Genomic DNA, 19,422 nt, shown 5'->3' with positions numbered 1-19,422 from the left:
CCTCCCTGGCTCCCGCGTTCGCCTCAGCTTGGGCTGCCAAGGCCATCCTGGCTTGGGCCCAAAATTTACAAGCTAGCCTACAAGTATCTGCTCCTGAGCTGTCTGACCAAGCGGCCCAAATAGCAGTTGTAGCAGATTACATGCTTCATGCAGCACTGGATTCTGCAAGGGGTGCAGCGGGGATAGCATCAAACGCCATCACGATTCGGCATATCCTCTGGCTGCGGGAATGGAAAGCAGATGCAGCCTCAAAGTAGTCCCTCACGCACCTCCCGTACCTCAGTGGTCGACTTTTCGGTGAACAGTTGGATACGATGATATGCAACGCCACCGGGGGTAAGAGTACCTCTCTCCCCCAACTGAAGCCCAAACACACTTACAAGAAGCGTAACCGAACTCGGGTTGGTCCGTCTCGCGACCAGCACAAAATAGCAACTGCGCCCCACGCAGGGACAACTCGCGGTTGACACAAAAGTTGGACAAGACCTGGCAGTCAAGAGCAGGCCAGTCAAAGTTCAAATGAGGAAAATCTCAGATTTCCTCCTCATAATGACTCACGGACTCCGGAAGACACCCCACCTGTAGGCGGCCGTCTTTCGCTCTTTCATCAAGTTTGGCTGCCTATTACAAAAGACAGGTGGGTCAGGGAATTAGTGTCTTCGGGATACAAGATAGAGTTCACTTCCAACCTACCAAACAGACTCTTTCTGTCTGTTCCCCCAAAACCGCCAGCCAAGGCTCGTGCCTTGCACCAAGCCGTCTCCTCGCTTCTTCAAGCAGGAGTCATAGTACCGGTCCCCGTGGCCGAGCGCTTCCAAGGGTTCTACTCAAATTTATTCGTAGTCCCCAAGAAAGGAGGCGGCGTACGGCCCAAACTGGACCTAAAACAGCTCAACAAATATGTACTGGTATGTCACTTCCGCATGGAGTCCCTTCGGTCCATCATTGCGTCCATGGAGAAGGGAGAATTTCTCGCCTCCATAGACATACAAGACGCATACCTGCATATACCAATTGCGCCCACCCATCAGAAATTTCTCAGGTTTGCAATCGACCAGGACCACTATCAGTTCGTGGCTCTCCCTTTCGGACTCGCCACGGCTCCCAGAGTGTTTAGCAAAGTCATGGCAGCCACCATGGACGTCCTGCACTCCAGAGGCATAGTAGTCGTTCCATACCTGGACGATCTCCTTATCAAGGCTAACATTTTCAAGGACTGCGAGCTCAGCGTCTCAATCACAATCGACATTCTGAGTCGCCTGGGCTGGTTAGTCAACCTACAAAAGTCATCACCAACCCCGAGCCAGTCTCTGATCTTCCTGGGAATGTTATTCAACACCTTCAGGGGTCTAGTGCTCCTTCCCAAGGACAAGGCACTGCCTCTCTGTTAAAGAGTTCGCACCCTCCTAAGCAAACCCCCTCGATCTCTCCGGTTTGCCATGAGAGTCCTTGGCAGGATGGTGGCGGCAATAGAAGCGGTCCCATTTGCCCAGCTTCACTTCAGGCCTCTCCAACTAGCCACCCTCAAGTCATGGGACAGGAACCCTTTTTCTCTCGACAGGTAGTTCCAGCTGACGTCGTCAACCAGGATGTCCCTGCACTGGTGGCTCAAGCCAACCTCACTAACAAAGGGAAAATCCTTTCTCATGGGTTAATGGAAGGTTCTGACCACCGACGTGAGCCTGACGGGTTGGGGTGCAGTACACCTACACCACAGAGCACAGGGCAAGTGCTCCCCAGCAGAAGCGACCATGCCCATCAACATCTTGGAAATTCGTGCCATCCTCCTGGCGTTGAGAGCCTTCCATCACTTACTGGCAGCCTCTCACATCAGAATACAGTCGGAAAATGCCACGGCTGTGGCATATGTGAATCACCAAGGGGGGACCCGCAGTGCCCAGGCGATGCGAGAAATGACACACATTCTCCACTGGGCGGAAGACACAGGTTCGGTTCTCTCTGCGGTCCACATTCCGGGTGAGGACAACTGGGAAGCAGACTTCCTCAGCCGGCAAGGAATGGACTCTGGAGAGTGGTCTCTCCATCCCGAAGTTTTTCGCCAGATCTGCCATCGCTGAGGGACTCCGGACGTGGACCTAATGGCATCCCACTTCATGGCCAGAACACACGACCCGCGGGCGCTAGGAGCGGACGCCCTGGTTCAGGATTGGACCCAGTTCCAGCACCTGTACATTTTTCCACCTCTCCCCCTGATATCCAGAGTAGTGAGGATGATCAAGCAAGAGGGAGTTCCAACCATCCTAATCGCACCAGACTGGCCCAGACGTACATGGTATGCCGACATCGTACAGCTCACAGCAGACGTCCCCTGGCGTCTCCCCGACCGCCCGGATCTTCTGTCACAAGGCCCTTTCTACCACCAGAACTCAGGGGCCCTCAATTTGACGGCGTGGCCATTGAGACCTGGGTTTTAACCCAGTCAGGGTTCTTGCCTGACGTCATTGGAACCATGATCAGGGCACGGAAGCCAACTTCTGCAAAAATTTATTACCATACCTGGAAAGCCTTCTTTACCTGGTGCGAATCTCGTCACCAGACCCCATTCCCTTATTCCCTCCCCGGGGTGCTTGGGTTTCTCCAATCGGGTCTGGAGGCCAGGCTGTCCCTGGCCTCCCTTAAGAGCCCGGTGTCAGCTCTCTCAGTGCTTTTTCAGAGGTGCATTGCTAACAAGCCGTAAGTAAGGACATTTCTTCAGGGGGTTTCCCGATTGGTTCCCCTCTACAGACGACCACTAGAAACGTGGAATCTCAACCTGGTGCTGACAGCATTGCAAGAAACACTTTTTGAACCCCTTAGGGAATTCCCACTCGTCTTCTATCCCAGAAAGTGGTTTTCCTAGTGGCAATCACCTCGCTACGCAGGGTGTCTGAACTCACAGCACTCTCCTGCAGACAACCCTTCCTGGCTTTTTACCAGGACAAGGTAGTTCTCCGTACGGTCCCATCCTTCCTTCCAAAGGTTGTGTCCAACTTCCACCTCAATGAGGAAATTTCACTGCCATCCCTCTATCCCTCTGTCCGGTCCCGGTTCATAGAGTGGAGAAGGCTTTGCATACGCTTGACCTTGTCAGGGCATTGCGTATCTATGTGTCTAGGACTGCGCCCTTCCAGAAGTCTGATTCTCTTTTCCTTCTTCTGGAAGGAGGCCGCAAGGGTCTTCCGGCTTCCAAAGCTACCCTTGCCAGGTGGATCATATCCACCATACAAGAGGCCTACCGCCTCAAAAATTCTCCTCTTCCAATAGGTATTACTTCACACTCTACACGTGCGGTAGGGGCCTCCTGGGCCATTCGGCAACAGGCCTCGGCACAACAAGTGTGTAAGGCAGCCACCTGGACTAGCCTACACACGTTTACAAAACACTACAACGTTCATACCCAGTCCTCAGCAGACGCGAGCCTGGGCAGACGTGTTCTGCAGGTGGCGGTGCCCCAATTATAGGGGCCTATCTACACAATATTCGTCCATTGCTTCCCACCCAGGGACTGCTTTGGGACGTCCCATGGTCCTGTGTCCCCCAATGAGGTGACAGAGTAAAGGAGATTTTTCTGTACTCACCGTAAAATCTCTTTCTCTTAGCCTCTAATTGGGGGACACAGCTCCCACCCAGTTGCCCGTTCTGGGCCGTTATGTTGAGTTCTCATATTGTTTTTTTCTTGAGCTCGTACATAGTTGCCTTCTTATAGACATGGTATGTTATCCATGTTATGTTCCTCCTATTGCTTTTGCACAAAACTGGAGAAGGCTGACGCCAGCCAGGGGTGTATACTGCAGGGGAGGAGCCACGGTTAATCTTTCAGATTATGCATAGTGTCGCCTTCTAGTGGACAGCAGCATAACACCCATGGTCCTGTGTCCCCCAATTAGAGGCTAAGAGAAAGAGATTTTACGGTGAGTACACGAAAATCTCCATTTATATGTATGTATATATATATATATATATATATATATATATATATATATATATATATATATATATATATATATATACACTAGATGGTGGCCCGATTCTAATGCATCGGGTATTCTAGAATATGTATGCGGCCGACAGGGCGCAATCAGCAGAGCGGTGTTTAAATTTGGCGCCAAAATCGCTGATTGGTCGAGGCCGGCAAAAGTGACCAATCACCAAAGCGGTGTTAAAATTTGGCGGCTATATCGCAGATTGGTCACGGCCGGCGGTCGCGACCAATCAGCAGAGCGTTATTTAAATTTGGCGCCAATAATGGTGATTGGTCACGGCCGGGACCAATCAGCAGAGCGGTGTTTAAATTTGGCGCCAATAATGCTGATTATTTGCGACTGGTAACTGCGACTAATCAGCAGAGCGGGGTTTCAGTTTGGCGCCAATAATGCTGATTGGTCACAGCCAGCGAACGCGACCCATCAGCAGAGCGGGGTTTAAATTTGGCGCCAAAATCGCTGATTGGTCGAGGCCGGCAAAAGTGACCAATCACCAAAGCGGTGTTAAAATTTGGCAGCTATATCGCAGATTGGTCACGGCCGGCGGTCGCGACCAATCAGCAGAGCGTTATTTAAATTTGGCGCCAATAATGGTGATTGGTCACGGCCGGGACCAATCAGCAGAGCGGTGTTTAAATTTGGCGCCAATAATGCTGATTATTTGCGACTGGTAACCGCGACTAATCAGCAGAGCGGGGTTTCAGTTTGGCGCCAATAATGCTGATTGGTCACAGCCAGCGAACGCGACCCATCAGCAGGGCGGTGTTTAACTTTAGCGCCAAGATCACTGATTGGTCGCGTGCGGAGAGCGCGGCCGATCAGCGAATCGTATTGGTGAGGACAGGGGAGCGGAATCGTATTAGTGAGGACCGGGGAGCGCCGCTGTCTGTGCGGCTACTTCCGCTGCGAGAAGCCGGGAGATGAGCGACTGCTCGCAGCAGAAGTATCCCGACCTGCAGCGCCGCTCCCCGGTCCTCCCTCGACACCCTAGCCGCTGATGTCCCCACAGTATCCGCATGGTGTTACTAAGGTCCGGACATTTGTGTTAAAAATCGCTGATTGGTCACTGGCGCTGCCCGCGACCAATCACCGATTTGGGCGCCAAATTTAAATATCGGCCGCGACCAATCACCGATCTTGGCTCCACATTTAAACACCACTGTGCTGATTGGTCGCCGACGCTGGGCGCGACCAATCATCGATTTTGGCGCCACATTTAAATAGCGTCGGCGACCAATCAGCCATTTTTAACACAAATGTCCGCACTTTGAAATACCATGCGGATACTGTGGGGACATCAGCGGCTAGGGTGTGAAGGGAGGACCGGGGAGCGGCGCTGCGGGTCGGGATACTTCTGCTGCCAGCGCCCGCTCATGTCCCGGGTTCTCGCAGCGGAAGTATACGCACAGGCAGCGCCGCTGACATCCATGTGGCAAGAATGTGAAGGGAGGACTGGGGAGCGGCGCTGACATCCAATTGGTCGCGGCCGCTATTTAAATGTGCCGCACAAATCGGTGATTGGTCGCGGTCTTGGCCCGCGACCAATCACTGATCTTGCCGCAAAAGTTAAACACTACTGTGACTGTGCTGATTGGTCGCGGACGCTGCCCACGACCAATCACCGATTTGGGCGCCAATTTAAATATCGGCCTCGACCAATCACCGATCTTGGCTCCACATTTAAACACCGCTGTACTGATTGGTCGCGGACGCTATTTAAATGTGGCGCCAAAATCGATGATTGGTCGCGCCCAGCGTCGGCGACCAATCAGCACAGCGGTGTTTAAATGTGGAGCCAAGATCGGTGATTGGTCGCGGACACTATTTAAATTTGCCGCCCATCTCGCTGATTGGTCGCGGTGGCCGGCTGCGACCAATCAGCAGAGCGGCGTTTAAATTTGCTGTCCATCTCGCTGATTGGTCGTGGCCGGCCACCGCGACCAATCAGTGTCGTATTAGTGTGGGCCCGGGAGCGGCGCTGCTTGTGCGGCTCCATATTAGCGAGGACCGGGGAGCGGCGCTGCCTGTGCGGCTCCTTCTGCTGCGAGAAGCCGGGAGATGAGCGGCTGCTCGCAGCAGAAGCATCCCGACCGGTGGCGCCGCTCCCCAGTCTTCCGTTCACACTCGCTGTCGGGAGATCAGCGGGCCAAGCCGCTGATCTTCCGACGTTAGCCGCATGGAGGTCAGCGGCGCCAGTCGGGGTAGTTGTGCTGCTAACGCCGCTCATCTCCCCGCTGCATTGCCGTTGACCTCCGTCTGGCAGATGAGCCGCTAACGGCCGCCATCTTATAATATGTGTATTACATACAGTGGATACGGATAGTACTCAGACCCCTTTACATTTTTCACTCTTTGTTTCATTGCAGCCATTTGGTAAATTCTAAAAAGTTCATGTTTTTTCTCATTAAAGTCCACTCTGCACCCCATCTTGACGGAAAAAAACAGAAATATAGAAATCTTTTGCAAACTATTGTGCATGCGCCGCCGACGTCACATCCACATCGCCATCTTGTATGTAAAAAAATCATTTCTCCAATGCGCTCGCTCCGGGGACGTCACACCCAGCGGCGCCCTTTTCCTTAAGGGCATAATGCCCACACCTCAGGCCAGCAATTATATTAGAGAAATGAGGATCAGCCAATAATCAACTCTAACTATTAGAATGTGGAGAGTTTAAACAAATTTAGTATTTGAGGCATACATTGGGGGAATAGTAGCAAAAAGTAGGATAACACCCCCCATTTGCTGAGGTAGGTAAATCCAACATAGGAGGAACAACCAGACACCAGAGGAGAAACCATGAGCAGGAGACCAAGGAACAATCGGGAAAGCTTTACAGCCATGTGATCAAAGTGATGTCCACTTGTAACGCTTCATGGAAAGATGATTCGTGTGCAGATTGCAATTAACTGAGATATATGCTATTGCTACGATATGGATTATGTATGTAACTCCTATGAGGTGTATTGTAAATCACATTGATTACTGTATTGAATTATGTCTATTGATATCACTTTTATGCATTTTTCACGGCACTATTGCACTTTATTGGTATAATAGATAATTGTATATGGTTAAATATTCCTCTTGTGCACATGTCACATTGCTTGAGAAAGGCTCAAACGCAGAGCCGAAACGTCGCCTTTGAGCTAATAAATCACTTGAATTGCCATGGGAGTGCGGTCTTCAATTTTTTTGATGTCTATCTATTGGTTTGGTCTATGCCAGGAGGATGTGCACCCGCTTGAGGGTTGTGTGTTTGCTGGTGCTGTTTGGATTTTATTTTTTCTAGTTACCCGGATTTTTGTTTGCATTTTTTATAAAAGTCTGTATGTTCTAATTTTATTTATTTTTTAAATTATTAAAATGTTGGTTTTTTTTCTTATTTTATTTATTGATTTATTTTTTTAATAACCTGTATTTTTTCATTTTTTTTTATAACCCCTATTTGCTTTCATTTTATTTATGTTTAATAACTTGTATTTTTTTTTTATTTCTTTTATTTTTTCATAACCCTTTTGTATAGTATATTTTTTTTACTTATTATCTATATTGGTAATGAACAGCTTTTATTGCATGTTCGCGTTTTTTTTTTTTAATTAATTTTAATTTTTTTTTAAAGACATAAATAGTAAAAGGAACAATCAGAGAAAAGGTATAATAGAAACAAGTCACCAATTCTGCATTTATCACCCACTCTTGGTTTTGGATTTTTTAGTAGTGGACAACTTCTTTTACATGGTTTGACCATATTCGGGGACTTTATTTTTTTTACAAAAATGAATGCATTTTGGCTGCAGAACAAGTGAACTGAGAACCTGTCAGTGAGCTTGTTAAGCTGAAATTTGATGAGAGCTACAAACTCACTGTTAACTCTCAGTTAACTCATTCTGCAGCCCTCAATTGGCATGGAAAAAAAAAGCCAAAATGTGCAAAATTTTTAATGAAACCCAATTGCAAACATTTTTAGCCCAAAATTCATGGTATTTTCACCTGTAATTTCACCTGTCTGTGCTGGTATCTTTCTGATTTTTCACGATTCAGGAACTAACGACAGAAAACGCAATCTCCGCTGAACTAATGAAGTTGCGTCAGGAATATATCGCCCAAGAGAACAGATTCCTGAAAACATCCGCCCCAAACTTCAAGGCCATAGAAAAACTTCAGAGCGTCAGCAGCAAGTTTCAAGAAACCTCAGATGGTAAAAACTTGCAGTGCGTCTGCTGCGCAAAATAATCCTCCGATCTCACTGTGATGCCGCCAGGCAATCACACGACATTGTCACGTGACCACTGACTCCAATCGGCGGCCAACAAACCTTCTCTATTCTGTCACAACGGAATAAAGAAGCGTCAGCCAATCACCGGCTGCTGATTGGCAGCAGTGGTCACTTGGCATTACAGTTTGGGAGCGATGCCGATCCGGGAGTTTTTATTTTCAGTTCTAGACTGGAGCTATTAAGAAGGGTAGGGGTTATAGCTGACAAACCCTTTAACGGTCAGGATTGGAGAAAACTCTGATCCCGGACATTTAAAGGGATTTTCTGTTCCTTATTGAAAAGTTAAGGCAAAAAAAAAAATAAAAGAAGCATTACTTTGCTCCAGTGGTCTTCACCTGTTTTGAAGTAATGACGTCTGGACCTACGGCAGGCCGACCGCTGCAACCACTGATTGGCTGCAGGGTCAGATGACTGGTAGTGGTCGGAACGTCATTCTTTCCTGTCCAGCAAAGTATGACCTCTCATATTTGTTTATCAGCATGATTTCCCATTACTAACTTTTGGGAATCTTTTCTAACCCATTTAAGCACTGATTGCTGCACAGGCAAAGAAATGGGGGGCTTCTTCTGGCAGCCCTGGTAACGTTTCGGAGGAGATTTTGACTTTCCTGGGTCTAATAAAGCCCCCATATTTCAAGGATGTCATGCACCGCTCACTGACAGTAATGTAGTCTGTGGTTTGACAAAAAAAAAGTTAAAAGTCCCCTTATGGGACTGAATTAAAAAAAACAATAAAAAGGCTTGTCTTATTAAAAAAAAAAACGAAAAAAAAATCCCATCAAATAGTTATGGTGTCTTAAAAAAAATATATATATATATACTGTATATACAGCAAGTGAAAGAAGTATTGAACACATGACCAATTTTCTAAGTAAATATATTTCTAAAGGTGCTATTGACATGGAATTCTCATCAGATGTCAGTAACAACCCATCCAATCCACACAGGCAAAGAAATCACCATAGACATCCATAAATTAAGTTTTGTGTAATAATGAGAAATGATACAGAGAAAAAGTATTGAACACATGAAGAAAGAAAGGGGCAAAAAGCCATGGAAAGCCATGACATCAGCTGAAATTCATCAGTAATTAAAAAGTAATCCTGCCACTGAGTGATAAATAATATCAGCTGGTTCACCTGATGGCCTATAAAAAGGTGTCTCATTACTAAGGTGCCACACAAGAAATCTCTCATGATGGGTTAAACCAGTGAGCTGTCTCAAGACCTTCGCAACCTTATTGTTGCAAAACATACAGATGGTATTAGTTGCAGAAGGATTTCTAAACCACTGAAGGTTTCAGTGAGCTCTGATGGGGCCATAATAAGGAGGTGGAAACTCGAAAGAACATCATTTCTTCATAAACTGGCCTCGATCAGATGGTCCCCACAAGATTTTAGTCATAGGAGTGAAAAGAATTATCAGAAGAGATTTCCAAGAGCCAAGGACCACTTGTGGGGAGCTACAGAAAGACCTGGTACAATTGTTTCAAAGAAAAATAAGTTTGGCCTGACTGCACTCTCACCATGCAAGTTTCTTCTGCTGAACAAAAAGCATGTTCAAGTGAGTTTAAAGTTTGTTCTACAACATTTAGACAAGCCTGTGAAATACTGGGAGAATATAGTCTGGTCAGATGAACTCTTTGGATGTCATAATATTCACCATGTTTTGGAGGCCTAAAGGCACTGCATATCACCAAAAAACACCATACCAACAGTGAAGTTTGGAGGTGGGATCATCACGGCGTGGGGCTGTTTTTCAGCATACGGCATCGGCAAACTTCATATGATCTGCTGTCATCTACCAAGATGATGAAGATGAAACGAGGGTGGACATTTGAGCAAGACAATGATCCCAAACACACGGCCAAGGAAACTCTCAATTGGTTTCAGAGAAAGAAAATAAAGCTGCTAGAATGGCCGAGCCGATCACCGGACCTGAATCTAATAGAAAATGTATGGAAGGAGCTAAAGCTCAGAGATCATAGAAGGAGACCACGGGACCTTCAGGATGTGAAGAGTGTGTGGAAGAATGGGCCAAAATCACACCGGAGCAATGCCTGCGACTAGTTTCTCCATAGAGGAGGAGTATTGGGGCTTCATCACCAATAAAGGCTTTTGTACAAAGTATTAATTAAATTTCTGTAAGCGTGTTCAATACTTTTTCCCTGTGTCATTTCTCATTATTACACATAACTAATTTATGACATCTATGGTATATTATATTGTGTATGTGTACATATATAATTTGTCTTTTTAAGTTTTTTTTTTTCTTTTTCTGGAACCTCACTTATCTCCTATCTACAGTATAGCTGGGAGTCTCACTGATCACTAGAACAGGGGTCCCTGTTATCTATGGGACAGATGGAGACAAACCTGACCTGAGAAAGGAGTAACGTGGGTGGGAAGGTGCTCTTGTTCTAGTGATTGCTGGGGGTCCAGTAATTAAAGTATGGGACCCCTCCATCCCTTTTAAGCTAGAAACGTGTTAAATAAAGAGCAGAACAGTGTTGATTGTGCGATGTGGTCCTGGTGGCGGTCAGACGCTTCCTCTCGTGGTGTGACCCTCCGTCTGTTTATCTCTCCCGTAGCTTTTGAGGCCAGCAGGAGGAAAGCCATTCTGTGTAGGAAGCAGTATGAGCAGGTGAAGCAGAGGAGATATGAGCTATTTAGCCAGTGTTTTGAGCATGTTTCTGTAGCTATCGATGAGATCTACAAGAAGCTCTGCAGAAATGCCAGCGCTCAGGTTTGCGTCATTTACCGCATTCAGTTTCTCATAGAGTATAATAACTAAGCGTAAAATCTGCCTCACTGAGCGCTCACATTCCCCCGAGGATCCCAACATCTGGCAGAGTGCAGACTGCTGTACCCCACAGCCAGCCACGGAGGGAGGCCTCGGGGGACATGAGTGCTGGCGTGGTCAGCAGGACGCACGGACGCCACGTACTGCACCCAATGGCGGTGACACAGTGGCTTGCGAAAGTATTCATTTTTCATATTATGCTGCCTCACAACCTGGAATTTCACAGTTTTTTTGAGGGTTTGCATGTAAAGAACATGCCTACAACTGTGAGCTTTTGGTTTTCTTTTTATTGTGAAGCAAACAACAAATAGGACAAAATAACTGAAAACTTCAGTGTGCAAAACTATTCACTCCCCTAAAGTCAATACTTTGTAGAGCCTCCTTTTGCTGCAATTACAGCTGCAAGTCACTTTGGATACAGTTGAAACCAGAAGTTTACATACATTATATAAAAATACACATCTGCATGTTTTTTTCAATATCTGACATGAAATCAGAATAAACTTTTCCCGTTTTAGGTCAATTAGGATTACCATCATTTTTATTATTTTCCAAATGGCAGAATAATGAGAGAGAGAGAATATTTTACGGCATTTTATTACTTACTGCAAAGTCAAAAGTTTACATACACTAAGATTACTATGCCTTTAAACAATTCTGGACTGCCAATATGATGATTTCATGTGTTTGAAAGCTTCTGTTTTTTGGCGACATCTGAGTTAATTAGAGACACACCTGTGGATGTATTTTAATGCACCCCTGAAACACACTTCTTTGTGTAGCATCAAGGGGAAGTCTAAAGAAATCAGCCAAGATATCAGGAAGAGAATTGTGGACTTGCACAAGTCTGGCTCATCCTTGGGTACAATTTCAAGATACCTGAAAGTGCCTCGTTCATCTGTATAAACAATTATACGCAAGTACAAACAAGATGGGAATTTCGAGCCATCATACCGCTCAGGAAGGAGACGGATTCTGTGTCCCAGAGATGAACGTGCTTTGCTCCGACATGTGCATATCAACCCAAGGACTAAAGCAAAAGACCTTGTGAAGATGATGGCGGAAGCTGGTAAGATTGTGTCAATATCCACAGTGATTGTTTCAATATCCACGAGTACTGTATCAACATGGGCTGAAAGGCCACTCTGCCAGGAAGAAGCCATTACTCCAAAAGAAACATAAAAAAGCCAGATTAATGTTTACAAATGCACACAGGAACAAAGACCTTAATTTTTGGAGACATGTCCTGTAGTCTGATAAAACTAAAATTGAACTTTGGACATAATGATCATCGTTACGTTTGGAGGAAAAAGGGAGAAGCTTGAAAGCCTAAAAATACCAAATAGACAATGACCCGAAGCATACTGCCAAAATGGTAACAAAGTGGCTTAAGGATAACAAAGTCAATGTTTTGGAGTGGCCATCACAAAGCCGTGATCTCAACCCTATTGAAAATTTATGAGCAAAGCTGAAAAGGCTGCGAGCAAGACGACCTACAAACCTGGATCAGTTACACCAGTTTTGTCAGGAGAAATCGGCCCAAATTCCAACCAACTATTGTGAGAAGCTTGTGGAAGGAGATCTCAAACGTTTCACCCAAGTCATTCAGTTTAAGGGCAATGGTACCAAATACTAATGAAATGTATGGAAACTTTTGACTTTGCAGTAAGTAAAAAAAATGCCTTAAAACATTCTCTCTCTCTCTCTCATTATTCTGGCATTTTGGTAAATATTAAAAATGATGGTAATCCTAATTGACCTAAAACGGGAAAGGTTTATTCTGATTTCATGTCAGATATCGAAAAAAACATTCATTTGTGTCTTTTTATATAGTGTATGTAAACTTCAGGTTTCAACTGTAAGTCTCTTATCTTGCCACTGGGATTTTTGCCCATTCCTCAAGGCAAAACTACTCCAGTTCCTTCAAGTTAGATGGTTTCCTCTTGTGAACAGCAATCTTCAAGTCTGACCACAGATTCTCAATTGGATTAAGGTCTGGGCTTTGACTAGGCCACTCCAAAACATTTCCCCTAAAACCACTCGAGTGTTGCTTTCACAGTATGCTTTGAGTCATTGCCTTGTTGGAAGGTGAACCTTCCTTCCAGTCTCAATTCACTCACAGACTGAAACAGGTTTTGCTCAAGAATATCCCTGTATTTCACACCATCCATCTTCCCCTCGACCCTGACCATTTTCCCTGTCTTTGCTGCCGAAAAACATCCCCACAGCATGATGCTGCCACCACCATGTTTCACTGTGGGGTTGGCATTCTTGGGTTGATGAGCTGTGGTAGTTTGGCGCCAGACATAGCGTTTACCTTGGCGGCCAAAAAGTTCAATTTTGGTCTCCTCTGGCCACAACACTTTCCTTCAAAAATTTGGGGAGTCTCCCACATGTCTTTTGCCAAACTCAAAACGATCCTTACAATTTTTGTGTGTAAGTAAAGGTTTTTTTCTGCCCACTCTTCCATAAAGGCCACCTCTATGGAGTGTACAGGTTATTGTGGTTGTATGGACAGATACTGCAGTCACTGCTTGGGAACTCTGCAGCTCCTTCAGTGTTACCTTTGGTCTCTGTGCTGCCTCTCTGATTAATGCCCTCCTTGCCTGGGCTGAGAGTTTTGGTGGGCGCCCTCTCTTGGTAGGTTTGTTGTGGTACCATGTTTTTTCCATTTGGTGATAATGTATTTGATGGTGCTCCGGGGAATCATCAGAGATTGGAATATTTTTTTTATAACCCAACCCTGACTTGTACTTCTCAACAACTTTGTCCCTGACTTGTTTGGAGATCTCCTTGGTCTTCATGGTGTTGTTTGGAGATCTCCTTGGTCTTTATGGTGTTGTTTGGAGATCTTCTTGGTCTTCATGGTGTTGTTTGGAGATCTCCTTGGTCTTCGTGGTGTTGTTTGGAGATCTCCTTTGTCTTCCTGTTGTTGTTTGGAGATCTCCTTGCTCTTCATGGTGTTGTTTGAAGATCTCCTTGGTCTTCTTGGTGTTGTTTGGAGATCTCCTTGGTCTTCATGGTGTTGTTTGGAGATCTCCTTGGTCTTTGTGGTGGTGTTTGGAGATCTCCTTGGTCTTCAATGGTGTTGTTTGGAGATCTCCTTGGTCTTCATGGTGTTGTTTGGAGATCTCCTTGGTCTTCATGGTGTTGTTTGGAGATCTCCTTGGTCTTCGTGGTGTTGTTTGGAGATTTCCTTGGTCTTCGTGGTGTTTTTTGGAGATCTCCTTGGTCTTTGTGGTGTTGTTTGGAGATCTCCTTGGTCTTCAATGGTGTTGTTTGGAGATCTCCTTGGTCTTCGTGGTGTTGTTTGGAGATCTCCTTTGTCTTCCTGTTGTTGTTTGGAGATCTCCTTGGTCTTCATGGTGTTGTTTGAAGATCTCCTTGGTCTTCATGGTGTTGTTTGGAGATCTCCTTGGTCTTCATGGTGTTGTTTGGAGATCTCCTTGGTCTTCATGGTGTTGTCTGGAGATCTCCTTGGTCTTCATGGTGTTGTTTGGAGATCTCCTTGGTCTTCATGGTGGTGTTTGGAGATCTCCTTTGTCTTCCTGTTGTTGTTTGGAGATCTCCTTTGTCTTCCTGTTGTTGTTTGGAGATCTCCTTGGTCTTCATGGTGTTGTTTGAAGATCTCCTTGGTCTTCATGGTGTTGTTTGGAGATCTCCTTGGTCTTCATGGTGTTGTTTGGAGATCTCCTTGGTCTTCGTGGTGTTGTTTGGAGATCTCCTTTGTCTTCCTGTTGTTGTTTGGAGATCTCCTTGGTCTTCATGGTGTTGTTTGAAGATCTCCTTGGTCTTCATGGTGTTGTTTGGAGATCTCCTTGGTCTTCATGGTGTTGTTTGGAGATCTCCTTGGTCTTCATGGTGTTGTCTGGAGATCTCCTTGGTCTTCATGGTGTTGTTTGGAGATCTCCTTGGTCTTCATGGTGGTGTTTGGTTAGTGGTGCCTCTTGTTAATGGTGTTGCAGCCTCTGTGGCCTTTCAGAAGAGGTAAAGTGTATATAGTGACAGACATGTGACACTTAGATTGCACACAGGGGGATGTCCTGTCACTAAGCATTTGACTTATGAAGGTAATTACTTGCACCATAAATTTTTAGGGGCTTCATAGCAAAATGGGGTGAATACATATGCACATGACAATATTTAGTTATTTTATCCCATAAATTTAATTTCTGCCTATATTATTCTCACTTCACCAACTTAAACTATTTAGTGCTGATGCATCACACACAAATCGGATAACAAAAATATTTATACACAGCTTGTAATGTAGCAAAATAGGTAAAAAGCCAAGGGTGTGAATACTTTCGCAAGCCACTGTATAACGATAACATCCATCTGCGTCCTGCTGACAGTAAGAACTGTGATGACGTTATATTATATTTTCAGAATAGAATGACGTTGTATTCAATGCTAAGAGTAAACCCCCATCAAATCTGATCATTTACATGTATTATAGATATATGCTTTCCATTAAAGGGGTACTCTTACTGTTGGGGGTCTGACTTTTAGGACCCTGAGAATTAGCAGGTGCATCAATAATGTAGTTTTTGGGTACATTAATGGGTTTTTTCAGCACTTAAATATTGATGATCTATTCCTAGGATATCAGACTGGCGGGGGTCCGACGCCCAGCAGCACCTCCGCCGATCAGCTGTCTGCAGGTGTCAGGCTCACAGGATGTAGCACAGCGCCGTACTATATAGTGGCCGTTCCTGGTGCTGCATCTACTATAACATTCACTTCAATAGGAGCTGATCTGCAGTACCGAGAGCAACCACTAGGCGGTATATGGAGCTCTGTACATCTGAAAACAGCTGGTTAGTAGGGGTCCTTGGTCTGGATGTTGGACCCCCACCGAGCTGATATTGATGATATAGGTCAACCACCTATAAAGTGAATGGGGCTGGCTGCATCTCTTAGAAAGGGGAAAACCAAGAAAGGGGCCAGCGCTGTGTCCCTTTGCATTTCTGGGGGTCCCACCAGTCATAAAGCGTTGATATGACCTGACCAAAGTGACCCCCGCATCCATCTTTCATATCTGGTTAGAATCATGGCCCTTATACACGTGAAGCCATGTTAGCTGTTAAAGGGGCTTTCCAGGACTTTGGCATTGAAGGCATTGAAGACTTTGTCGCATCCTTACGACAGGCCGTCGATATCAAATCAGTGCGGATCGGACCCCTGTGGCTGTGTAATACCAGGCACGGCCACTAGGAAATATATGGCGCTGTATCTCCTAAGATGTGATCCGTTCAACAACTGATCTGTAGGGGTCCCGAGAGTCGGACCCCCACTGATCTGATATCATTACACCTTTGTAAATCATACGTGACGTAGCTGTGGGTTACTAGTATGGCGGAGCTAATAGTGATGGGAATCGTACGGCACGTGGGACGGACGCCCCCCGAGTGCTACTGATTGCTGAGTCTTAACGTTCTCCCTTTTATACATTTAGGCCTTTCTGAGTCCTGAAAATCCAGAAGAACCGTACCTGGACGGCATTGGGTACAACTGTGTGGCCCCAGGAAAGCGCTTCATGCCGATGGACAACTTGTCCGGAGGGGAGAAAGCGGTGGCCGCTCTCGCCCTGGTGTTCGCTATTCACAGGTAATATGGGCAGATGAATCGGCCCAGTAACGGGCAGGGGATGTAAGGAACCCATCAGCAGAGATCTGTTTTTTGATCCCTTTCTTCCCAGAGCCATAACTTTTTTTTTTAATTTTTCCATCCAAATAGCTGTACTCTAAAATTAATCTGAATCCCAAACTAGACCCCTAAAATGAATCAGACCTCCCAAACAAAAGCCCCTTAAATGAATCATATCCCCAAACCAGGCCCTCTAAAATGAATCACACACCAGACCACATAAACTAATCAGACCCCAACCAGACCTTTTACAATGAATCAAATCCCAAACTAGACCCCTAAAATTATTCTGACCCCAGATTAGGACCTCAATCCCCCAGTGTGATGGCACCGCCCTGGGGGTTGTGCTGTGTATTACATCTTTTTTAAATGCAGAGGATTTGGAACCCTGTATGAGACTGCTCTACATATTTTTGGAAAAAAACAAACACATGTCATGAGCGTGTCAGAAGTGACAGACAGTCGCCCTGCAGTTGGTTGCAGGAGATCTCTACGTTTGCCATTACAGAGACCTTCTTAGAGGCTGTCTCTAGGACCCAGCGGCTACCACCCTCTTGCTAATTAACACCCTGGTGTTATGATCTGCAACATGAACTAAGGAAAGATAGGGGAAAGCTGTCCCTATAGTAAGACTAAGCTGAATCCCTACGATGTAACGGGCTGCCTGTTCCTAGCGAACAGACCCACCTTAGTCCTCGGCTAGTCTGAACGAAGACCTATAGCATAACGGAAGGGGTCCCTAAAAGAACTAAGGACTGGGACAAAAATGGGACACTTCCTAAACAGAAAGGTAGTTGCAGAACACAAAAAGACAAACTGACAAAAAAGTACTAGAGGTCTCAGAAGGACCAAGTGAACTGACAGAGAAAGGCACAGAAGCACCTGGCTAGAGAAACAGTCAAACACTGAAGTCCAGCACAGCCAAAAGGGGGGAGCTGGAATATAAAGGCAGATGGTCACGTGACCGCAAAACACAAGATGGAAAAAACAAACAGGAGAGTTCTAACACCTGGCCTGGGTGTATAAATACCTGCTGTTTGCTAGAGGGAGGTGCTGGCAATATTCTCATGACCCTTTGTGAAGGCTTGAGCAAGAACATTACTTCTTTCTCTTTGGAGCTAAGAGGACTTGTGTTCATCTCTCTGAACTCGACTAAAGCTAAGCTATCTTCCCTTGTTTGTTCCCCCCTTGTTGTCTTTAGTTGTCAGTGGGGATCGACTAGCGCTCATCCCCTCCAAACGCCAGGGAAAGACAGGGCGATGTTCCTGTGCGGCGATTGGTGCAGAACCAATACAGGGATATTAGGGGAGACAGTGTGATATAAGGACAGCCTAGGAGGTCTTCACTACCCCCTTTCCCTAGAGTCTGGGCCCCCTTTTCCCCCTTCCCTTCATGTTGTACTTAGTCTTTCCTACACCTTGCGTGACAACACATGAGACATTAAACCTCAGAGTTTCTCTTTTAAAACAAAACTGGATCCAAAAAAACGCTGATATTCTCCTTTCCTCCTTCAGCTTCCGCCCTGCACCATTCTTCGTTTTGGATGAGGTGGATGCGGCTTTGGACAACACCAACATCGGGAAGGTGCGTGACCGGACATCAGAGGCATGGTCAGTCTGCATCTGCACACATCGGTCAGGCCGGCCATGAGCTGCACCCCCTTATTCTTTATCGGACACAGCGCCATCCCTTTAGTAGTGGTTGTGCCTTGTACTGCAGCTGAGTGAATGTCACTGATCTGCAATTCCAGATAAGTTTCATCAACGGGGGGAATCCTCCCGACATTTATTGTACCTGTGAGAATAAACGTTGACTCTGCTATATCTGGCTGCAGGTTACACACTACATCAGGGAGCAGTCCAGGGAGCAGTTCCAGATGGTGGTGATTTCCCTAAAAGAGGAGTTTTATTCCAAGGCGGAAGCATTGATCGGAGTGTGCACCGTGGTAAGAAAAGGCCGGGAAGGGAATATTTATTCTGAATATTTTGCTTCTTTTTTTGAGGCTTTGTCCCAGCTGCTGCAGAAGCTCACAATATACTGTAGATTTTCCTTTAGCATTTTTTTTTTCCCAGCATGAAGAATTATCCAGCCATGTGCTGACTCTGGATCTCACCATGTACGAAGACGAGGAGGAGGAAGACTCTGGGCAGACATCATAAGTTTTCTGTTGTACATTTCCAGACATCGAGGCTTTGGGATGAATTATTCCCCCCTGCTTTCTTAAGTATTTAGTTATAATTAATATTTCTTTTCTCTTTCAGTTCTGTTGATGCAGGAAATGTCGTATTTCTCTTGAGCAAAATTAATTCTCTGAGCAGATTATATGTTATCGTTTGTGGAAAAAAAATACACGAACACCTTTGACGTTATCAGCTCGGCTCTTTTTTGGTTCATACAGTGAAGGATTCCTCGTCTAATAGGGTCAGAGCTTCTAAATCTTTTGCTTTCCGTAATGATAAAATGTTGTTAAAGTCCAGCGGCCACTAGAGGGAGCTCTGTGTACTGTATTGAGTTCAATAGAAACTTCATGTGCAGTGAGCTCCCTCTGGTGGCAGACTGAATGTATAACTTTTTTTTTTTGTATGGAAGAGAAGCAGCGGATTTGACGTTCTGTCACCGACGAATGGATCTAAACAGATATACTGGGACTAATCAAGGCTATAAAATACTGTAAAAATTACTGGCACTCCAGAGGGATGAGTATTAGTGT

At 45.7% G+C, this 19,422-nt stretch overlaps 1 protein-coding gene across 3 annotated transcripts in view; it reads left to right on the top strand.

Annotated features, from left to right (window-relative positions):
- The window catches only part of SMC1B (structural maintenance of chromosomes 1B), a 100,349-nt gene extending 81,310 nt beyond the window's left edge, over positions 1 to 19,039 (top strand). For 2 of the 3 annotated variants that reach the window (XM_073650062.1, XM_073650063.1), the window contains exons 20-25: positions 8,028 to 8,184; positions 10,852 to 11,006; positions 16,522 to 16,673; positions 18,227 to 18,296; positions 18,547 to 18,657; positions 18,785 to 19,039. In XM_073650062.1, coding sequence (XP_073506163.1) covers positions 8,028 to 8,184; positions 10,852 to 11,006; positions 16,522 to 16,673; positions 18,227 to 18,296; positions 18,547 to 18,657; positions 18,785 to 18,871 — 732 coding nt within the window. In that variant the 3' untranslated portion in view covers positions 18,872 to 19,039. Of the gene's footprint in view, positions 1 to 8,027; positions 8,185 to 10,851; positions 11,007 to 16,521; positions 16,674 to 18,226; positions 18,297 to 18,546; positions 18,658 to 18,784 lie in introns of those variants that run through there. The other variant, XM_073650064.1, reaches the window with a different exon arrangement.
- Positions 19,040 to 19,422: the final 383 nt, after the last annotated feature.

The sequence above is a fragment of the Phyllobates terribilis genome, unplaced genomic scaffold (assembly GCF_046119375.1).
Source record: "Phyllobates terribilis strain yellow unplaced genomic scaffold, ASM4611937v1 Scaffold_10__3_contigs__length_209671492, whole genome shotgun sequence".
Classification (NCBI taxonomy): Eukaryota; Metazoa; Chordata; class Amphibia; order Anura; family Dendrobatidae; genus Phyllobates; species Phyllobates terribilis.
This window is presented reverse-complemented; position numbering and strand designations above follow the sequence as displayed.